We start from the raw sequence: 22,348 nt of genomic DNA, 5'->3' as shown, positions 1-22,348 counted from the left end.
CCTCTATTATCCTTACTCAGATGTCAATCAGGTTGGGAGGATGCCATCCCCCAACCAGCCCACGTTGCTCATTCCTTGAGGGCTTCGATGAATAGCACAGTGCTCAATACACAATTCCGTCTCCAAGAGTCAATGGCCGTTTCCCGTGGCTTTGTATCGCTGAGGGGCCAGGACATTCCAAACCCCTTGTGGATTCTGCGTGTCTTTCTCTCATTTCCTGGGTCTCCTGACCTGAATTAATAGCGATCTTGCGATTCTCAAAAAGGAGGGGGCTACTTTGTACCCTTCGGCCCCTCAGAGTTGGGGCACAGGCGTAACAATTGAAAGTGGTATCATGGGTAGATAGGGTCATAAAGAAAGCTTTTAGCACATTACCCTTCATAAATCAATGTATAAAGGAGATGGGAAGTTATGTTTTGGTTGTACAAGACATTGATGAGGCCTAATTTGGAGTACTGTCAGCAGTTTTGGTCGCCTACCTACAAGAAAAATGTAAACAAGGTTGAAAGCATACAGAGAAAATTTACAAGGATGTTGCCAGGTCTGCAGGACCTGAGTTATAAGGAAAGATTGAACAGGTTAGGACTGTATTCTTTAGAACATAAAAAATTTGAGAGGAGATTTGATAGAGGTATACAAAATTATGAGTGGTATAGATAGGCTAAGTGCAAGCAGGCTTTTTTCACTGAAGTTGGGTGGGACTACAACCAGAGGTCATTGGTTAATAGTGAAAAGGTAAAAAGTTTAAGGGAAACATGAGGGGAAATTTCTTCACTCAGAGGGTCTTGAGAGTGTGTAATGAGCTGCCAGTGCAAGTATGAGCGTCAAGCAAACTTAATTTCAACATTTGAGAGCAGTCTGGATAAGTACATGGTTAGCAGGGATATGGAGGGTTATGGTCCTGGAGCATGCTGATGGGAGCCGACAGTTTAAACGGTTTTGGCATTCACTAGATGGCGTGAATTGTCTTTTCTGTGGTGTACTTCTCTATGATTCTGACTCCTAATAAATAAATAAGCAATAAATAAAGAGAAGATGAGATGAAAAGTCTTCGAAAGTGAGTTCATAGATTGTGGGAACAGTTCAGTGATGAGGCAAAAGAAGCTTAGTGGGGTTATTCGCTCCGGTTCAAGAGCCTGATGGTTGAAGTGAAGTAACTGTTCCTGAGGCTCCTGTAACTTCTTCCTGATGGCAGCAGCTAGAAAAGAACATGGCCTGGATAGTGGGAGTCATTGATGATGGATGCCGCTTTCCTGCAATAGTGCTCCTTATAGATGTACTCAATAGGTGGGGGAGTGGTGGTTACCCATGATGGACTGGACTGTATCCCTACTTTTTGTCGGCTGTTCCATTCAAGGGCATTGTTGTTTCCATACCAGGCTGTGTTGCTACCAGTAAGTACACTCTCCAAAACTGATTTATAGAAGTTCATCAAAGTTTTAGGTGACGTGTCCAATCTTCAAAACCTTTTAATAATTCTCAGAAACTTCTAACACTGAGGAATTTAAATTTACTGACTCTCTCCACCTCTGATCCCCTGATGAGGGCTGACTATTGGACCTCAGGTTTCTTCCTCCTGTAGGAAATAATCAGCTCCTTGGTTTTGCTGATGTGTGACAGATTGTTGTTGTGGCACCATTCTAACAGATTTTCAATCTCCCTCCTATTTGTTGAATCGTCACTACCTTTGACTTGAGGCTTGAATGCTATCCAGTTGTGCAAGGTATTGAAGTCTAGGTTTTGAAGCTTATTGATTATTTTTGAGGGGGTGATAGTGTTGAATGCAGAGCTGTTGTCAATGAAGAACATCCTTATGTTCACTGTCATCTTCACTGTCATCATGCTCCAGGGTTGAGTAAGGTGCCAGTGAAATGGTATCTGCTGTTGAGCTGTTGTGACAGTAGGGAAATTGGAGCAGATCAAAGTCACTCCTCAGGAATTGATCTGTTTCATCACCAACCTTTCAGCGCACTTCATTACAGTGGATACAAGTGCTACTGGATGATAGTCATAGAGGCAGGTTACCACATTCTTCTTGGGCAATGGCACTGTTTAACTGAAGTCTGCTTGAAGCAGTGGGTACATCAGATTGCCTAAGAGAGAAGTTAAAGATATCAGAAAATACTCCAGCCGGTTGATTAACACAGGTCTTTGTACTCAGCCAGGTACACTGTCTGGGCCATGTGCTTTCCCTGGGTTTACCCTCCTGAAGGATGCTCCAACTTCGGCCTCAGAGACTGAAATCACAGGGTTGTTGGGGGCTGTGGAAGTTCATGAAGGTCCCTCCATGTTTTGTCAGTCAAAGTGAGCATTAAAGCCACTGAGCTCAACTGGGAGTGAAACTTTGTTGTTGTGACAAATGATCTTATCAGAGGAAGATTGAAAATCTGGCTGAATGGTGCCTCAACAATAACTTCTCATTCTACATCAGCACTCAAAATCAGGACCTGCAGAACATCTTGTGTAGCTTGGGATTCTACTCTACTGAATAACTTTAATAATTAATCCAAGCTGAAAAACAAAACCCGAAGTCATTAATCAAAATCTTGACAGATATAACGTTCTATTAGGCAGCAAAAAAAATTAGTTTTCAGTAAGAACAGTCAGCAAGGACCAAATAATACAAAAGGGGAGAAATATTCCATGGCAATACTGGCCTTCAATTAGTTTATCTATAATCATTACACTCAAGTTTTCACAAACTCATCCAATAGACCATGACTTAGTCTTTAGTTTACTTTTAAAAAGGTTTGACAGAAGCCACTCCTGCCACAAATTGAGCTGGCATCCAGAGATGGGTACAGTGAATCCTGCATCTCTGTCACCAGTCTGCCAGAAAAAAAGTAATAAGTTTCACAATCTGCAGAAAAGGCAATAAAACCACATTAGGAGTTGATGTATTTGTATCCAAAACTTTAAGTGACAAGCTTTATTTTCTCAGATTCTTTTTTTCTTTGACAGTGCCTCAGAGTCAAGAATATCTTGTTTCTGCTCCAGTTTTGCAGTTTTGATGTAGCCGACGAGGTCGGTGTTATCTCGAAGGAGAAACTTGATGTAGAAGGCAGGAAGTACACTCCTTTGGCCATTTATGCTAACTATTTAGTTCTGATGAATGAATTCAAAATTCTCAAAGCCATCTAAAATGTTCCCTTTGACATTAGGCATTCCCATGAGTCAATGGGGACTTTTTTCCTAGAACGTTTTGAAAACATCCATTTGTATCTTCTTATTAACCTGGTAATCTCTTCTTCAGACAGAATTTGGATGACAGTGCCTGTTTTAGGAGTCTGTGTGTTCAGGCATATGAACAATGCTGCCTGACAAGGAAAAGGTGAGCGAGTGTAATTCACACCCCTGTACTGGGGAAAAATGCTACAAGTTGTTCAGCTATTCCTGCCACCCAGCCAGTGAATCATCCATTAATGTCTTCTTATATACTTGGTAATCTCTTCAAACAGAACTTGCATGACAATATTTGTTTTAGGAGTCTGCGTGGTTAGGCATAGGAACAATGCTGTCTGACAGTCAGAGTTGAGTGAGTGTAATTCACACCGTTGTACTAGGAAAAAGTGCAACAAGTAGTTCAACTATTCCTGCCACCCAACCAGTGAATCTTCTGGATTAGCACAGACTGGGCTGGTGGTAGCTTGCCAGTGCTCTGATGGGCCTGTTGTAAATCATCTCAGGAGGAATGGATTATTACTGTCTTGTTGACTAAAACTTTTGTAGCAGGATTAAATAGTTTATTAACAAATTCGCTTCTTTAGATGTCCAAAAGGATGAGTTGCTACATTGTGCCCATCATCAAAGAGAGGTAACACCCGAAATAAGGAAAGTAGCTCATATTTTGCAGAGCCTTGAATGGATCCTATTATTAGAGAACAGTGTTTTACAGTCAGTGCAGGTTGGAAGAATTTGTTTGTAGAATTCTTAGTCTGATTCTCCTGCATGCTTCAATGACTCTGAACATGGCGTGGAAACCAAATGCATATATAGGTGTCAGCTGCCCACTGCAGTTCAATTTTTGGGGTGGATTTAGTTTTGGAATTTACAATTCATCCTGTAAATTAGCTGAGACCTACTCCAAGAATTACAAAATGAATTCAGTCCATATAGCTGTGCAAGGGCACAATACAGTCGGCCCTCCTTATCCACGAATTCAACCAACTGTGAACCACGAAAACCCAGAAGTGCTCTTCCAGCACTTGTTCGAGCGTGTACAGACTTTTTTTCTTGTCATTATTCCCTAAACAATGCAGTATGACAACTATTTTACATAGCATTTACATTGTATTAGGTATTATAAGTCATCTAGAGATGATTTAAAGTATACGGAGGATGTGAGTGGGTTATCGTGGATCTGGATCGAAAAAAATCGTAAGTTCTTTTACTAATTAAGTAAATCAGAACAGGTACATCTGGTATTATTTAGTGTCTGTTAGTCAAACATTTGCATTCGTATATAGCATATATTTTACCTTTCTATACATATAAAACACTTAAGAATGTATGTTTCAGCACCGGGCTCGGGAAGTTCCCGAGTTCGATCTAGTGACAGATCGCTCCTGAGTGCGCTTTCCACCGTGCCGGGTTGATGTGGAGGATCAAAAACCCAAAACCCCAAAACCCAATAATTAAACCACTGCATTGCTTAGTAATAATTGTAGCTTTCATCAGGGCACAGCCTTTCTCACTTTATCCTTTAAAATTGTTCCGATCATTGACCGATGTAGCCTAACACTTTTCCAATGACCGATGGCATTTCACATCTTTCCGATCACTTTATTATTTCCACTTTATTTTCGATCGTTATCATGATTATTTTCGTGAACAAAAACACTGCGGATTCAGATCTCTGCAGCTGGGTCCTAATGTCCACCGCACTGAGACAGGTTAAATAAGGTCTTGGGGTCCGCTGGGTCCTAACGTCCACCGCATAGAGACAGGTGAAACCGGGTGGGTGGGGGAGTGGGGATGAAGTAAGAAGCTGGAAAGTAATAGGTAGAAAAGGCAAAGGGTTGGTGAAGAAGGAATCAGATTGGAAAGGAGAGTGGATTATGGGAGAAAGGAATGAAGGAGGGGATCTAGAGGGAGGCGATAGGCAGCTGAGGAGAAGAGGTAAGAGTGGGGAATAGAAGGAAAGGGGAAGTGAAAGAAAACAAAACAAAAAAATTACCAGAAGGAGAAATCAATGTTTATGCCATCAGTTAAAAGCTACCTGGACAGAATATGAGGTGTTGCTCCTCCATCCTGACAGTGGACTCATCGTGGCAGAAAAGGAGGCCGTGGACCAACATGTCAAAATAGGAACGAGGATAGAACTGAAGTGGTTGGCCACCAGAAAATTGTGCTTTTTGCAGATGAAGTGGAGATGCTCAAGAAAGCGGTCCCCCAATTTACATCAGGCTTCAGTAATGTAGAGGAGGCTGCAGCAGGAACACTAGATACAGGAGATAACTCAAACAAAACTGCAGGTGAAGGTTTGCCTCATCCAGAAGGACTGTTTGGGGCCCTGTAAAGAGGTGAGGAAGGAGGTAAATGGGCAGATGAAGCATTTCTGTCACTTGCAGGGAAACATGCCAACAGGGAAATTAGTTCAAAGGTTCATTTATTTTCAAAGTATACAACTTGAAATTCTTCTTCTCCAGGTAGCCATGAAAACCAAGAAAGAAAAGACAGGCAGCATGATCATCAACCCCCAAACACTCCCCCTCCCCACACAAAAAAATTAACAAAAATGGAACAGACACATGAATCCCCAAATTCCTCCTCCCCCACGAAAAAACAAAAAGAATCATGCAAGAAACACAGAATATAAAAAACAAAGACTGAAAAGAAAGTTTATAGTCCAAGTCCACATCCAATATGCAGAAAACCTGGGCAACATTCACAGGCCCAGCGGCAGACCTTTCCCTCTTCTAGCAGAGCCATCAAAAAAGACACAGCCAGCGCTCATCCTTTGCACTCGTCTCAATGCTTCAATCACCCTTGCTGCTTTGAGCAGCCAACAATGGAACCTTTAATCGGCAAAATAGAATTTTTTAAAATGGCTTGCGTCCCTGTCCCTCAGCCTTTGCACACACTGTCTCTGTCTCCCAGAATCTTCTCAGAGACTGCAGAGCACTGAGCACCTAAACAATCTCAAAGTTTCTGCATTTGCCTTGATGTTTTAATCTCCCTCATCACTTTAATTAGTGAACAATGGAAGGCTTCATCAGCGAAGTTGAGAGGAACATTGTCTCACAGTTTGCCTGCCAAGATGTTCCCACACTTTGTCTTTACCTCTCTGAATCTCCTCAGAGACGGCAGAATGATGGAATACCTAAATGATCCCCAAATAGCAAATCATAGGGTCCAACAGATCTAGAATCACATCCATAACAAAAAAAACGTAAAATACATAAAAGAAGCTAAATATATGGGTTCATGAGATGTCGACTAAAGGAATGTTGTACGCAGGCACCATCTTGACTGGATGCACAAGTGAGCAGGGAGGAATGGACAAGGGAATCACAGAGGGAGTGATCTGTCGTTTTTATACTTACCAGTGAATACCAGGCAAACTTGAATTCTACAATGGACCACTAATTAGTGTTACGATATGGCAACAATGAATATAGAATTGAGACAGGTTTTTTATAACAAATAAAACCTTTATTAAACACTGCTCAAAAAAACCGAAAACAAACAACTAACTTAACCGGAAGTGAACTGCTACACGGCAGCTCGAACAGTTCTTAAAACAAGAAATGGCGAACATAGTTCTTAGAAGTAGTAAATACAAAAGTCCAAATGATTTACACAGTCAGTTTGGAGAGATTTTTCTAGAAGTAACGAATTCCTTGACATCACGACGTTACTGCTGATCCCAGCCGAAATATGCCTTGCCCGAAGGATTTATGGCGAAGGAAATAAAACGGCTTAAAGGCACTGACCTTTCCTTGGCGAAACCCTGCTCCAGTCCTTTCTGCTCTTTAGCAGAGACCATCTTGGATTGCAGGTTACTAATTCCTTTCAAATGAAGATTAAATAAGGTCGAACCTGTTTTCTCGATCCTTCAGGTTTTCCGTACTTCAATAAATTCTTCACTCTCCGACTGGACTGGCAGCGATTTTCAGAACTGCCGGCACAATGATTCTTACAGTAGAAATTAAAATTCCACTTTTAAATGAAACTGCATCATGAAATCAAATAAGCAGCAGAACGGAGTCACTGATGAATTAAGCCACTGACCTACGTTACAGGGAGGGAGGGAGGGTTCTCCTTTTATACCCTGTTGAAAGAGGCCACCACGTGACTTCTCACTGGTGGGAACATTACATCACCCCACCATCACAAGACCATTACATCATGGTCATATGAAAGTCACAAGATACCCACGGGTAGGTAACATTAGTTATTCCTAATTTGCAGGAAAATGTTCAGCAAAAGAAAGCTGTCATGACTATAATGTTAATAACAAAACCATTATTCATAGTTTATTGCTTTGTGAATGTAGACACATTCTTTGTTTCCATTCAGAATAGAATACCAGTAATGTTTTGATAAAAATAGAGAGTGAGCCACCATGCCACATAAATCAAAGAACAGTTTCTGCTGCAAATCTGCAGTTAGGACTACCTGGTGTGTCGCTACCAGATGATAGCAAAAAGGCATCTTCAACGTGTTTACAAAATATCCTAATCATTTTGCTCTTCCACATCTCAGAACAGTGTTGCACTTACATCCACAGTGATGAAGTCAGTGGCTGATGAGGATTTAGTCTACTCCATAAGACAATGGTTCTTCTAGGGCAGATTCTGGTCATAAGACCCAAAGAAGGCTTAATACCTTCAGAAGTCATCACTGTTCCTGTGACTTACAATTTTGCCCTCTTGGTCTCCCTCCTCCTCTATTCATCTATGCAAGAAGATGATGGAGAAACAATCACCAAGTGGATATTGTCATTAATCTATAATTGAAGGTAGAGAGATCCATTACCTTTTGCTATTATTTTTTCTTTTCCCAAATGTGGCAATTCTATCTTAACTATCCCAAAAATGACACATTCCCAGATAGTGCCTTATCAAAAATCAGTCGTCCTTTCTCCTCAGCTTCTTTTAATTGTCTTTCCCACAATTTTTTATATTTTTTCTGAAGCCTATGCAAGGTAACAACACACAGAACACTTACTTAACAGTTTCTTGATGTTATCTATCAACCAAAAATTTAGCAAATAGCCCCTTGCATCTCTACCCAAGATATTTGTTGATCATGAAAACTCCAATAATCTGCTGTAAGATAATTCAGAAGTACAAATTCTATGTCATCTATTTCTCCAAGTAACACTTGCCACACTTACTCTCTAGTCACCAGGACTCATGGTTTCACAAATCCCTTCCCATGTATCTGGATCAGTGCAAATTTATTATAATACTTTACCATAAAACATCTAAAAAAAAAGTGAAATAGAAGTGTGAATAGAAATAACATACAATAATTCAGAAAATCTGATAGCTAGTACCAAAGTCCTAGATTATTATTTCACTACATATGGACACTTCTTCCAATTACACCAAGCAGATCCCTTGCTGTTTAATCCTACAACCGTTCGTACATTGTCCAGTTTATCCAAGGCATGTACATACATTTAACCTAAGAAATGCCTCAGTCTGCTTAATGCCAGAAAGTTATATTTTCTCATTTACCCTAGGAAACAACAATTCACCACTCCTGAGCACTTAAATCCAGATCCAAATCCAAATTCATTTTTTTCCTTTCAATGAAGCTTGCTGACTTTTTTCTTGAATGTTGACTCCCTACATATGTCATGAGCTGCAAGTAACATAGACTCATCCATCTCCTGCTGTCACCATTTAATCAGATACCCAAAACCAAACATGCTACCAGCTATGGCTGTTTTTGCAGGAGAAGAACTGTGCACAACTCCATGTTATCTTACATTTTTAAACACATGCAAGTGAGAATTCAGTGTATGAGGAGACATGAGAGACTGCAGATGCAGGCATTTGGAGCAAGAAACAAACTGCTAGCAGAACTCTGCATATCAGGCAGCATATGTAGGAGAAAAGGTATAGCCAATGTTTTAGGTCAAGACCCCACACATCCTGATGCAGTGTTTTAACCCAGAACTTCAAATATCCTTTTGCAGCTTGACATGCTGAGGTTCGACAACAGTTTTGTTTAGTTCTTGGTTTACTGAAGTCTCTCAATTTGACACAGGCATTCACTTTTTCACAAAACAGGAACTCCTTCAGTGTGAAATCTAAAATACAAACCACCATATGGAGAAAATAATTCACACTTCAACTATGAATGACACTTGTCCAGGACTCAATGATGGAATTGCTGAAAGCAGAGTTCACATGTGCAAGTTTGAACCACGTTCTATTAAATGTCAATGTCAGAAGCACTACTGTCTGTTCACTGCTTTCTCATCCTTGCACTGCAAGACTGCTGCCACATGCTGAAAATAGTATTTTAGAATTAGCCCTGCTTTGATAATCAGTTGAAAATGTTTGCATATTTTTTAAAGAAATTATATGTTTTCCCATCATGAGAAATTTCAATTTGTCTGAGCTTGTTTGGTTAACACAAAACAAAAACAACCTCAGTTTACTTCGCTCTTTTATGTAAGATTATCATGCAAGTCTGGTCTTGCTTGTGAAAGTGCAGTCAGGCGTATACTCAATTACTAAGCCTGGCAACACTTCCTCAGTACATTCATCTACAATAAGCTTATCTTCATACAGCTCTCTATAATCTTGATGGTGTCTCACTTCACAGTGAAAGCCACTTGATGCTTCAAAGCATTCCATACTCATTTGACAAACCTATTAGCATTTAGAAAATGGGATTCTTTGAGCCCTTGTCATTAAATCACCCGGATATAAAAATATATCTTGTATTCGGGTTTGAAATAGCTATTGCTCATCATTTCTTTACAAGTCCTAAGACAGCATTCTCTGTTAAAAATGCTGGAAAGCAGCCAGATACGATAAGCCCAAATTTCATAAGCATTTTTAAAGTTCTCAATTGCTTCAGGCAATTCAAAATATCTTATAAAATATAACATGACTAATCATTGCCTGTTTTTTCATCATTCAAGAGCTCACCGTTCAAAATAAATTTTATTATCAAAGTACATATATACCATGCACAACCCTGAGATTAATTTTCCTATGGGCACACACGGCAAATCTATAAACAATAACTATAACAGGATCAATGAAAGATCAACTATAATGCAGAAGACAAAAAAATTGTACAAATGCAAACATTAAAAAATGAATAAATAATAAGAACATGAAATAACAAGATAAAGAGTCCTTTAAGTGAGATCATTAGTTGTGGAAACATCTCACTGGATGGGCAAGTGAGTGTAGTTAACCCCTTTGTTCAAGAACCTGATGGTTGTGGGCTAGTAACTGCTCTTGAACCTGATGGTGCAAGTCCTGAAGCTTTGTACATTCTACCTGATGGCAGCACTGGGAAAAGAGCATGTCCTGACGGTGAGGATTTCTGATGGTGGGTGCTGCTTTCCTATGACAGTGTTTCATATACATGTGCTCAATAGTTGGGAAGGCTTTACCCAAGATATACTGGGCTGAATCCACCAGCTTTTGTAGGATTTTCCGTTCCATACCAGGCCATGATGCAGCCAGTCAATACACTCTCCACATCTACAGAAGTTTGTCAAAGTTTTAGATATCATGCTGAATCTCCAGATTCCTAAGAAAGTGGAAGTGCTGCCGTGCTTTCTTCACATTGCACTTACATGGTGGGTCCAGGACAGATTCTCTGAAATATTAACACCCAGTAATTTAAAGTTGTTAACCTTTTCCACTTCTGATCCTCCAATAAGGACTGGCTCATGGACTAATGGTTTCCCTCTCCTGAAGTCTACAATCAATTCCTTGGACTTGCTGAATGAGAAGTGGTATACCTGTGCTGATGGGGATGGAGAAGGAGATGTTTTTGCCGTTACGAACTGACTGGGGTCTACAAGTAAGAAAGTCAAGATCCAATTGCACAAGGAGATATTGAGGCCAAGGTCTTGGAGTTTATTGATTAGTTTTTAGGGGATGATGGTAACAAATGTTGAGCTGTAATCAATTAAGAGCATCCTGATGTATGCACCTAAGATGGCACCTGCTGTGGACCTATTGCTCCAGAAGGGAAATCGGAATGGATCCAAGTTGCCTCTCAGACAGGAGCCGATATGTTTCATCACCAGCCTCTCAAAACACTTCACTGCGGAAATAAGTGCAACTAGGCAATTGTCATTGAGGCAGGTCTCCACACTCCTCTTGGGCACTGGTATGATTGAAGCCTGCTTGAAGCAGGTGTGTACCACACACTGCCATAGCAAGAGGTTAAAGATCTCAGTGAACACAGTTGGTCAGCACAGGTCTTTAGTACATGGCCAGATACCCCATCCAGTCCAAATGCTTTCCTTGGATTCACCCTCTCGAAGGCTGCTCACATGTCAGCATCAGATACTGAGATCAAAGAATCATTAGGAGATGTGGGGATTTATGATGGTTCCTCCATGTTATGATGGTCAAAGCAAGCATAAACGCATTGACCTCACCTGAAAACAAAGCTGTAATGTCCCCCATGTTGCTTGATTTAACCTCATAGGAGGTGAAAGCATTCAAGCCCTCCCACAGCTATGAAACATCCCTCATGATTCTAATTTGGTCCAGAATCTCCAATTCACCCGTAAGGTGGCTCTCCAGAGATCGCACGTGCACCTCTTGTAGCCGTCTTAGTCTCCAGACTTGATTGCCTTTGATCTGGCCCCCAGCAAATTTTAGATCTCATGGTTCACCCAGAGCTTCCAACTGCAGAAGACTGAACGATTTAATGGGGACACACTCATCACAGCTACTTGGTAAACCAGCTTCTTATTTTGTTTTCCAAATCTTAACTCACACAACCAACAGACAGAAATGCCAGTCAAAACTACTTTTGCTATCTGCTGGAATGAACGATACCTTAAATGAAACAAAAGATCCTGAAAGTCTTGACAATGAGGGGTTGTCTCTGCTTATGCAGAAAATCTGGAACATGTGTGTTATGTTTTGTAACTTCAAAACATAAAAGCTAATTGAAAGGAAAACAAGAGTGCCAGGAGTGCAAGTGTAACTTCTTTTTTACTTTTATCACGTGGTGGCATATGCCATTTACGTACTTTTACAGATAACCCACAAGGCATTATGCAAGTACAATGACTGCTTAATCAAACATAAAATTTACAATATTACTCACATATTACTAAAATATTAAATACACAGAGTAGTCAATATTTTAGAAATAAATGAGAGGTTTCTGTCAATAAATAAGACAGAAGGTGATTTCTTTTCCCTCTTACAAATTGCTCGAATGTCTTTTGACTGGAAAGTGATACGCAAGGGATTGGATGAAACAGCTGAACATTTAATGAACAACTTTATTACTTAAAACACATAATTGCTATAAAAATAATTTTTAAACTGTAAATTATATCAACCGAGATTATGACTTCTGAAGCAAATAGAACTTTGAATAGGCTAAGTTGAACATGATGATCTATGCTTAACCATTTCAGAAGAAAACTGTGCTATTACTAAATTAATTTGAAATACAATTCTCTAAAATAAATTTAACAAAGGCAATTTCATTCTAACATTTCATAATGAAAACTCACTCTCCAATCACTTAGAGGAATACATACTTCACATGGAAATTCTTCAAAAATATCGAGAGCAACACAGAATTGATACCAGAATACCAGAAAGGTGTTCATTCTTTTTGGTAAGATATCAAACTTGATGGTTTGCAACAAAATCAGACTTCATTCACAATGAAAGGCTTAATGTCATAATTTTAATACAAATTGGAACATCTAATGCTACTCCATCAGGTCACTTCAATAATATCCACGACAATTCAAACAAATCAAAAAAATTAGAGATCAAGTAACATTTTATAATAAAAAGGATGTTTTGAAGCAATTTTGAGAGGAACTCAAAAGGCATTAGTCAAAATAACAAGTCCAACAACTTTTTATTTATATATACACACACATTTTATATATATATATATATATATATATATATATACACACACACACATACACATTATATATATATACACACACACACATACACATTATATATATATATATAAATAAAAATCAGTTTTCATTATCTTTCAGCATAGCTACTTATAACCACAAGGTGGCAGCTTTATTTCATTTTTCAATATCTCATGACAAAAATTACATAAAGAACAGAATTGATATGCAAATGACATTTGCTCTTGTGGGGTAAAAACTTAAACTGGAAATATTAGCCAGTCATTCTACCCAAAGATAGGCTGAAACTTGGTGCCAAAGATTTTTGCCAAGGGTTGCTGTTGCTTCAAACAACAGCAGAAGCAATGTCTATGAATACATTTTTAAACTGAGACAGTTACTTGATAAGGGGATGAGGGTTATTGCATGAATCTGCCTTGCCATACATTTAACAGCGTAGCAGTTATGAAGGGCTGAGGGACCTACTCTTGTTCCTGATTCATAAGTAGGAAGCCTCTAAGAATTCTTTAAAAAATGCAGGACACAAATACGGTTGTTGAGAGGCTCTTCAAAGCATACAAAGAGAATACAAACAGCATACCAAGTATGTGTTTCAAACGTATGGTAAGACCGTTTTCCATTCAGCAAACATTAACTAATCTTTAGGCATGGAAGAAACATACTGAATATGCCATGGCCTTTCAATTCAGTGTTAATGTCACCATTCTCTCTTTGGTTTTGGGTCAACTTGTATGACCAAGAGCTAATCATCAAAATGAAGCAACTGCCACCACCAAGTCAGATATCTTGATTCAGAGTTCTCTAACCTCAGGCAGTTTTACACAACTCAGCATTATGAAATAATCTGCCAATTTGAAGCAAAGTCCCAGCAAAAGTTACCAGTACAACTTTCAAAAAAGTGAAAATATTAACATTTTAGCAGATGTGCAATTATTCTTAAATAAATCAACATTATAAATATGGTCAATGAATTACAATGTCAATGAAATTGTAAAGTTTCAATGTTTGGTAACTAATGGATCCTGGTCAAATCAGTTATTTACCTGAGTAGTACAAGTTGCTCAGCAAAGAAATTTGTGCTCATGAATCACATTGCTTTTTCTTCTGCTTTGAAGTCTATTTTTTTGTTCATTCAGCTGCGGCTGAATTTTTCAGTTCACAATCTTTAAATAGCTTTCTCTAAACAGCTGTGCACATGCTCATAACTTTGGACAACAAAAAATATCATAACAGACTGTATTAAGTTAAATCATGCAGGTGAAAATTTCAATAAGTTCCACTCTGAATGTTCTAAAATGCATTTAAATTGTTCTGTTGATAAAGAATTTTTTTCTAATACTAGTGGTTAGAAATAAGATTAAAAGCCAAGTAGACAACTTGAAGAAAACAATTGTAACATGCTTAAGAGGTATAACCTAACACAGAAATTATTTTCAATGATGCCCTCAAAAGGTATTATTGACCTACCATGCCAGCAGTTAGAGAAGGAGCTGACTGCCCAAATGCCTGATTCCGCATTCGCACCAAATTGGAGGATTCAGCTGATAATCGACACGTGGATGGTCCATACAGCAAATGCTTACCTGGTTTTTAAAAAATACAAAACTTAGTGCAAAACAACAGCAAATATAAGGAGATTAAAGTATTTAATTTCATAGTCAGCTCTTTGTAATGTTCAAAACAGACAAAAATGGCTCTACTTTATAATCTTGTCATGAAATGACTTGCGCTTTCTTGTATCACCTTTCTCTGCCACTCCTATTCTGTCACTACTGCTTTAATGACTAAACTCCATACATTTGTGGCCAGTCTCTACATTTTCCGAACTATTTCCTTGTCGTATACAAATTATTGGTTTATTCCCCAATGAATACAATGACACTTAAATCAGTACCTTATACTTGTTTTATTTTAAATGCTTTTGACATAAACTAGTTGGATGGAAATCTGCATTAGAAATATACAGTAGTGATTTTGAAAGCTGTTATTTCATGCAGAAGAGATGATGCAGGAAGCAAAGTAAAAGAGACATGGTCAGCAGTGGAAAGGAGGACACGATAAAATTGCAAACCAAAAGAATACTGTCACACGAGCTGATCATCCTTTCCACTATCTATCTTTAGTTAGCAATTTTTAAAAAAACTCAACCTAATCTCAACTTTTTTGACTGGAAATACTTAAACACGAGGTAGCTGATGTGTCTTTTGCAGCTGGAATCTTTCCCTTAATTTTAAAGATAAAGAAACAAAATCTTAAAGCAGAGGGTTGAATTAAGAGAGATTACTTGAACTGCTCTGAAAATACAAATTAAATTCTGATGCAAAATAATCAATAGATTTGAAACAACGCAAACCCCAGGACTCCCCCCAAAAAATGAAACAGTCTTAGCAAGAAGTGATATAGGATCAGAAGATGTAGAACCCTTGTCGGTAGAATTAAAAAGAGGGTAAAAGGACCCTGACGAGAATTACATACAGCCTCCAAATAGTAGCCAGGATGTGGAGTACAATTGAATTGAATTGACTTTATTACTTACATCCTTCCTATACAAGAGGAGTAAAAAATCTTTATATTACTTCTCCATCTAAATGTGCAATTTATAGTAATTTATAATAAATAGTATGTACAACAGATTAGTCAAAATAACATAGAAATACAGCTGTGTCAGCATGAGTTAAGCAGTCTGATGGCCTGGTGGAAGAAGCTGTCCCAGAGCCTGTTGGTCCTGGCTTTTATGCTGAGGTTCCGTTTCCCAGATGGTAGCAACTAGAACAGTTTGTGGTTGAGGTGACTTGGGTCCCCAAAGAACCTTTGGGCCCTTTTTACACACCTGTCTTTGTAAATGTCCTGAATAGTGGGAAGTTCACATCCAGAGATACGCTAGGCTGTCTGCACCACTCTCTGTAGAGTCCTGTGATTGAGGGAAGTACAGTTCCTATATCAGGTAGTGATGCAGCCAGTCAGGATGCTCTCAACTGTGCCCCCGTAAGAAAGTTCTTAGGTTTTGAGGGCCATTACAGATTTCTTCAACCGTCTGAGATGAAAAAGGCATTATGCCTTTCTCACCACACAACCGGTATGTACAGACCATGTGAGATCCTCAGTGATATGTATGCCAAGGAACTTAAAGCTGTTCATCCTCTCAACCCCAGATCCATTGATGTCAATAGGGGTTAGCCTGTCTCCATTCCTCCTGTAGTCCGCAACCTGCTCCTTTGTTTTTGTGACATTGAGGGAGACGTTGTTTACTTGACACCATTGTCTCAGGGTGGAGACTTCTTCTCTGCAGGCTGCCTCATTATTATTTGAAATCAGGCCAATTAATGTAGTGTCATCAGCAAATTTAATCAGCAGATTGAAGCTGTGGGTGGCAACACAGTCATGGGTATACAGAGAGTAAAGGAGGGGGCTTAGGACACAGCCCTGTGGAGCACCTGTTTTGAGGGTCAGAGAGGCAGAGGTGAGGGAGCCCACTCTTACCGCCTGCTGACGATCTGACAGGAAGTCCAGGATCCAGCTACACAAGATAAGGTGAAGGCCGAGGTCTCTGAACTTCTTGTCGAGCCTGGATGGAATGATGGTGTTAAATGCTGAACTGTGGTCCAAGAACAGCATTCTCACATAAGCATCCTTCTTCTCTAGGTGTGTAAGGATGGTGCGTAGAGCTGTGGCTATTGCATCATCTGTCGATCGGTTGTGTTGATAGGTGAATTGTCGGGGGGATCCAACATGGGTGGTAGCAAATTACAATGGGAGATAAAAAAGAAACACAAGAGGAGCAAGCAATGTTACAGTTTTCATGAGGGTCTTCAACATGCAGTAAATTGGGAAAATCAAGTTGGTGCTGGATTCCAAAAGATCTTTATAGAATGTCTACAATATGGCTTTTCACAGCAACTTGTGGTTGTGGCAAGAGAATGTGATTGAGAGGAAATAATAAATCAGGCATGATCAAATGCTGGAGCAGACTCAGTGGGCTGAATCACACACACACACAGTTAAATTAAAAATAATGCAAAAACAGAAAAAATAAAAACAGTGAGGTAATGTTCATGGGTTCAATGTCCATTTTGGAATCGGATGGCAGAGGGGAAGAAGCGGTTCTTGAATCTCTGAACGTGTGCCTTTTTGCTTCTGTACCTCCTTCCTGACAGAAACAATGAGAAAAATGCATGTTCTGGGTGATGACTATCCTTAATAATGGATGCCGCTTTTCTGAGGCACTGTTCCTTGAATACTACAGAGACGAGTACTCATGATGGAGCTGACCGATTTTACATCTTTCTGTAGCTTCTTTCGATCCTGTGCAGTACCCAGCATCCCGCCCCAACCCACTCCCATGACAGACATTGATGTAGCCTGTCAAAATGCTCTCCATGGTACAGCTGTAGAAGTTTGAGTGTTTTGGGTAACAAGCCAAAACTCTTCAAACACCTAATGAAATATAGCCACTGTCTTGACTTCTTAAAAGATACATCGAGATGTTGGGACCACGTTAGATCCTCAGAGATCTTGACACCCAGGGACTTATAGATTCATACTGATACATTCTATAAATGGAAAAAAATTAAATAAAATTGGTTTAATTATGTAAAAAATGATTTCAGTCATCAATTGATTCACAATAGATAACAAACAGGGATTTTTAATACTTGTGAATCAGATGCAATAATAAATTTAATATAGACTATTGGCAAACCAAGCTACAAAAACACAGATTCAGAGTCTGGATAATGCAAGTTCTTGAAAGTTTGGAACAGGATAATGTGGAAAGGATGATGCCTCTTCTGGGGAAATCAAGAACTTGGGGTCAGACCTTAAGAATAAAAAAAAGCCACCCATTCAAGATAAAGATGAGTCCTTTGTTTTGCCCTTCACAGGGTCCAGAAGCTTTGAAGGCAGAAAAGATTTATATTTGAGCTCCAAGATCTAAGCCCTAATAGCCCTTTGTGCAACTGGATTCCCAATATCCTCACTTGCAGATCTCAGTCAATTTGGATTGGCAATAGCATCTTCTCCACAATCACCATCAACACAGGTGCACCACAAGGCTATGTGCTTAGTCCCCAGCTCTTCCCATTTTTAAATACAGTCGGCCCTCCTTATCCGCAAGGGATTGGTTCTGGGACCCCTCGCGGATACCAAAAAACGCAGATGCTCAAGTCCCTTATTCAACCTGTCTCAATGCGGTGGGCCTTAGAACCCAGCGGAACCCCAGACCTTATTTAACCTGTCTCAGTGCAGTGGACATTAGGACCCAGCGGCGAAGCTTTGAATCCGCAGTGTTTCTGTTCATGAAAATAATCACGATTGAAAATAAAGTGGAAATAATAAAGCGATCGGAAAGAGGTGAAACGCCATCAGTCATTGGTAAAGCGTTAGGCTACAGTCGGTCAACGATCGGAACAATTTTAAAGGATAAAGTGAGAAAGGCCCTGCCCTGATGAAAGCTACAATTATTACTAAGCAATGCAGTGGTTTAATTATTGGGTTTTGGGTTTTTGATCCTCCACATCAACCCTGCACGGTGGAGAATGCACACGATAGCGGTCTGTCACTGGATCAAACTCGGGAACTTCTGTTCCCGAGCCCAGCGCTGAAACATACATTCTTAAGCATTTTATATGCATAGAAAGGTAAAATATATACTATATACTAAGACAAAAGTTTGACTAACTGCACTAAATAATACCGGATGTACCTGTTCCAACTTACTTAGTAAGAGAACTTCCGATTTTTTTCAATCCCAATCCACGATAACCCTCGCACAGGCTCCTGTATACTTTAAATCATCTCTAGATTACTTATAATACCTAGTACAATGTAAATGCTAAGTAAAATGGTTGTTATACTGCATTGTTTAGGGAATAATCACAAGAAAAAAAAAGTCTGTACATGCTCGAACAGCAAGTGCTGGAAGAGCACTTCCAGGTTTTTGCAATTCGTAGTTGGTTGAATTCGCAGATAAGGAGGGCCAACTGTAGTATCAGTTCCATGGATTTTTGTCAAAAAGGCAGTGCTTTTTGTCACTTACAGTTGGCAAGAAATAAACAGCAAGACAATTAAGAACTGCTTTGCTTACTGCTATTTCAAATATTCATGGTTGGAGATACCAGAAACAGCCAGGAGTGAAAATGAAACAATTTTGCTACTTCAACAAGTTAGAAGCTACAAAGAATTTGAAGGTATTGACAATCATCTTGAATGTTACAATGAAAATGAAGATTTGGAGGACGTAATCATTGAAAGCATTGTATGAAGGCAGTCCATTATCTGCTCTAGGTATCTGTGCTGATTTTTTTCCCATTTACAATCAAAAGAACGTGATAGCATACACAGGATGAATTCCTCCGTCAATAATTATTTGGAACTTTATAGTACTGTAGAGGTATTGGTAGTGTAGCTCAATAGCTCAATGGCAATTTGTCTTTTTTTAATACATTTTTAACTATTTCCATTAAACATAGGCGATTTGGGGCATCGGCTTAATTGGACCAAAATGTACTGGTCCCGATGTGTCCTAATTAATTGTATTTTATCACTCAATATAGATGGCACAGTGGTGTGCCTGGTAGAGAAAGGATCCTGATTTTCACTATTGATTGAGTGGATTTTGCATATTGTCCCTTGACCAACTGAGTTTTGTCCAATCTCCTCTCGCATCCTAAAGACACACGAGTTAGTATGTTAAATTATCAAACACAAAAGTCGGCAGATACTGGAAATCCAAAGCAACACATATGAAATGCTGGAGAACTCAGATCAGGCAGCATCCATGGAAATAAACAGTTAACATTTTGAGCTGAGACCCTTCCTCAAAACTGAGAAGGAAGGGGGAAGGCACCAGAATAAAAAGGTGGGGGCAGGGGAAGGAGGTGAGCTGGAAGGTGATAGGTGAAGCCAAGAGGGCAGGAAAAGTAAAGGGCTGGAGAGAAAAGAATCTGATAGGAGAATGGACCAAATGAGAAATGGAAGGGGAGGGGACCCGGGGGTAGTGATTGGCAGGTGAGAAGTGAAAGGGCAGAGGAAGGGAGAGAAGAGTTTTTTTTTAACTGATGTAAAAATTGATATTCATGCCATTGTGTTGGAGCTACCCAGACGGAATACAAAGTGTTGCTCCTCCACCCTGAGTGTGGCCTCACCTTGGCACACGTCGACATGAATCAACATGGGAATTGCAATTAAAATGTTTGGCCACTGGGAAGTTCCACTTATGATGGATGGAGTGGAGGTCAAGTTGACATTATTAATTGCCCCAAGAATGTAGGTGAGTGGTAGAGTCTGGGGGTGATTGATAAAAATATGGGAATTACATTGGATTAATGTAAATATGGGTCTGATAATCAGCATATCCTCAGGGGGCTGAACAGCCATTTCGATGAAGCAAACAAACTAATGACATAGAAATCAAAAACATTCTGCTGGATAATGAGATCTGTTTGGTCAAAACTTCGAACTCTCACCAATTACACCACTACAAAATCTTTCTAACCCTCTTTATAGTATGACTAGAAACAAGTTGAAGTACAAGTAGGATATAGAAATTCCAGTGAAATGGTGTCATGACAACATTTCTCTTGATGTCAGCAAGTCAAAAGAGCAGATTATTTCGGGGGGGGGGGGTATACATGTTCCTATTTATATCAACAGTGCTGAGGTTTGAGAGATTCACATTCTGTGAAGTAAACATCACTGTCGTGGTCCAACCACGTAAATGTCAAAAGCACCTCCACTTCCTCAGGAAGCTAAAAAAAAATTTAAATTGCCATGACCCTTTTGATTCTTATCAACTTCTATCAAAGTGCTATAGAAAGCATCTAATCTGGATGTTTCCCCATAAATGCACAAAATGGCAGAGAGTTACAGTGATGTTATAAAGTTTGTGACCTCTGTAGAATTTTCTCTATTTCTGCATAAATATGACCCAAAACATATCAGATCTTCTTCATGCATGCCCTAAAGCTAGATAAAGAGAACCAAATTAAATAAATAACACAAAAAACATCATACTTGGTCATTTATTTGTTGAGAAAAATGATCCAATATTACATCTATTTATTGGAAAAAGTATGTGAACCTCTGGGGGTAATGTCTCCTACAAAAGCTATTTGGAGTCAGGTGTTCCAACAATGACATGAGACTAGAGGTGAGATTATAGAGGAGCCCAGCCCTATAAAAAAGTAACAGAGTCAAGTTACTGACAGAGCCTGCTCTTCTCAAAACAGATCTGTTATGTGCACCATACCTCAATCTAAACAGCTTTCAGAGAACCTTGGAAGAATTGTAGAGATACATGAAGCTGAAAAAGGTTACAAAAGCATTTCAAAATACCTGAGTGTTCATCAGTCCATAGTAAGAGAAATTGTCTACAAATGGAGGTACTGTTGCTACTCTCCAAAGAATGGGCATCCTGCAAAGATCTCACCAAGAGCATAGCTTGCAATGCTGAAGGCGATGTACAAGTACCCAATGGTAACAGCAAAAGACCTGCAGAGACCTCCAGAACTTGCTGAATTCTCTGTTCACTATAAGAAAAACACTGAACAAGAATGGTGTTCATGGAACGACACCATGGAGGAAACCACTGGTCTTCAAAAATAAATATTGCTGCACAGCTCAAGTTTGCAGAAGACCACTTGTATGTTACACAACGTTTCTAAGACAGTCTTCCGTGGACAGATGAGACAACAGTAGAACTTTTTGGAAGAAATGCACATTGTTATGATTGGACAAAAAAGGGCACTGCACACCAACACTAAAACCTCATCCTAACTGTGAAGTATGTTGGAAAGAGCATCATAGTTTGGGGTGGCTTTGCAATTGTTGAGGGAACAATGAATTCAAAATTGTATCAAGATATTTCACAGGAGAATGTCAGGGTAGCAATCCATCACCTGAAGCTTAATAGAAGTTGGATAATGCAACAAGACAATGATCCGAAAGAGAGTAAATCAATAACAGAATTAAAATGAAGAAAATTTGTGTTTTGGAATGGCCAAGTCCAAGTCCTGACCTTAATCCCGATAGAAACGGTGTGGAAAGAAGTTCATGCAAGGAAGCCCACCAACATCCCAGAGTTGAAGCAGCTTTGTAAGGAGGAATGGCCTAAAATTTCTCCAAGCCAATGTACAGGACTGCTCTACAGTTACCAGAAACATCTGGTTGAAATATTGCTGTACAAATAGGTCACACCAGTTACTGAAAGCAAAGGCTCACATACTTTTTCCAAGAAATACATAACTTTTCTCAAGTATAATGTTTTTTTCT

General features: G+C 39.3%; 1 protein-coding gene across 2 annotated transcripts in view; it reads right to left on the bottom strand.

Annotated features, from left to right (window-relative positions):
- mast2 (microtubule associated serine/threonine kinase 2) overlaps window positions 1-22,348 on the bottom strand; it is a 405,044-nt gene that overhangs the window by 351,683 nt on the left and 31,013 nt on the right. For both annotated transcript variants that reach the window (XM_073062969.1, XM_073062970.1), the window contains exon 3: window positions 14,549-14,664. In XM_073062969.1, coding sequence (XP_072919070.1) covers window positions 14,549-14,664 — 116 coding nt within the window. The remainder of the gene's footprint in view (window positions 1-14,548; window positions 14,665-22,348) is intronic.

The sequence above is a fragment of the Hemitrygon akajei genome, chromosome 12, assembly GCF_048418815.1.
Source record: "Hemitrygon akajei chromosome 12, sHemAka1.3, whole genome shotgun sequence".
Lineage (NCBI taxonomy): Eukaryota > Metazoa > Chordata > Chondrichthyes > Myliobatiformes > Dasyatidae > Hemitrygon > Hemitrygon akajei.
The sequence above is the reverse complement of the archived record's forward strand: the minus strand, read 5'-3'. Positions and strand labels throughout refer to the sequence as shown.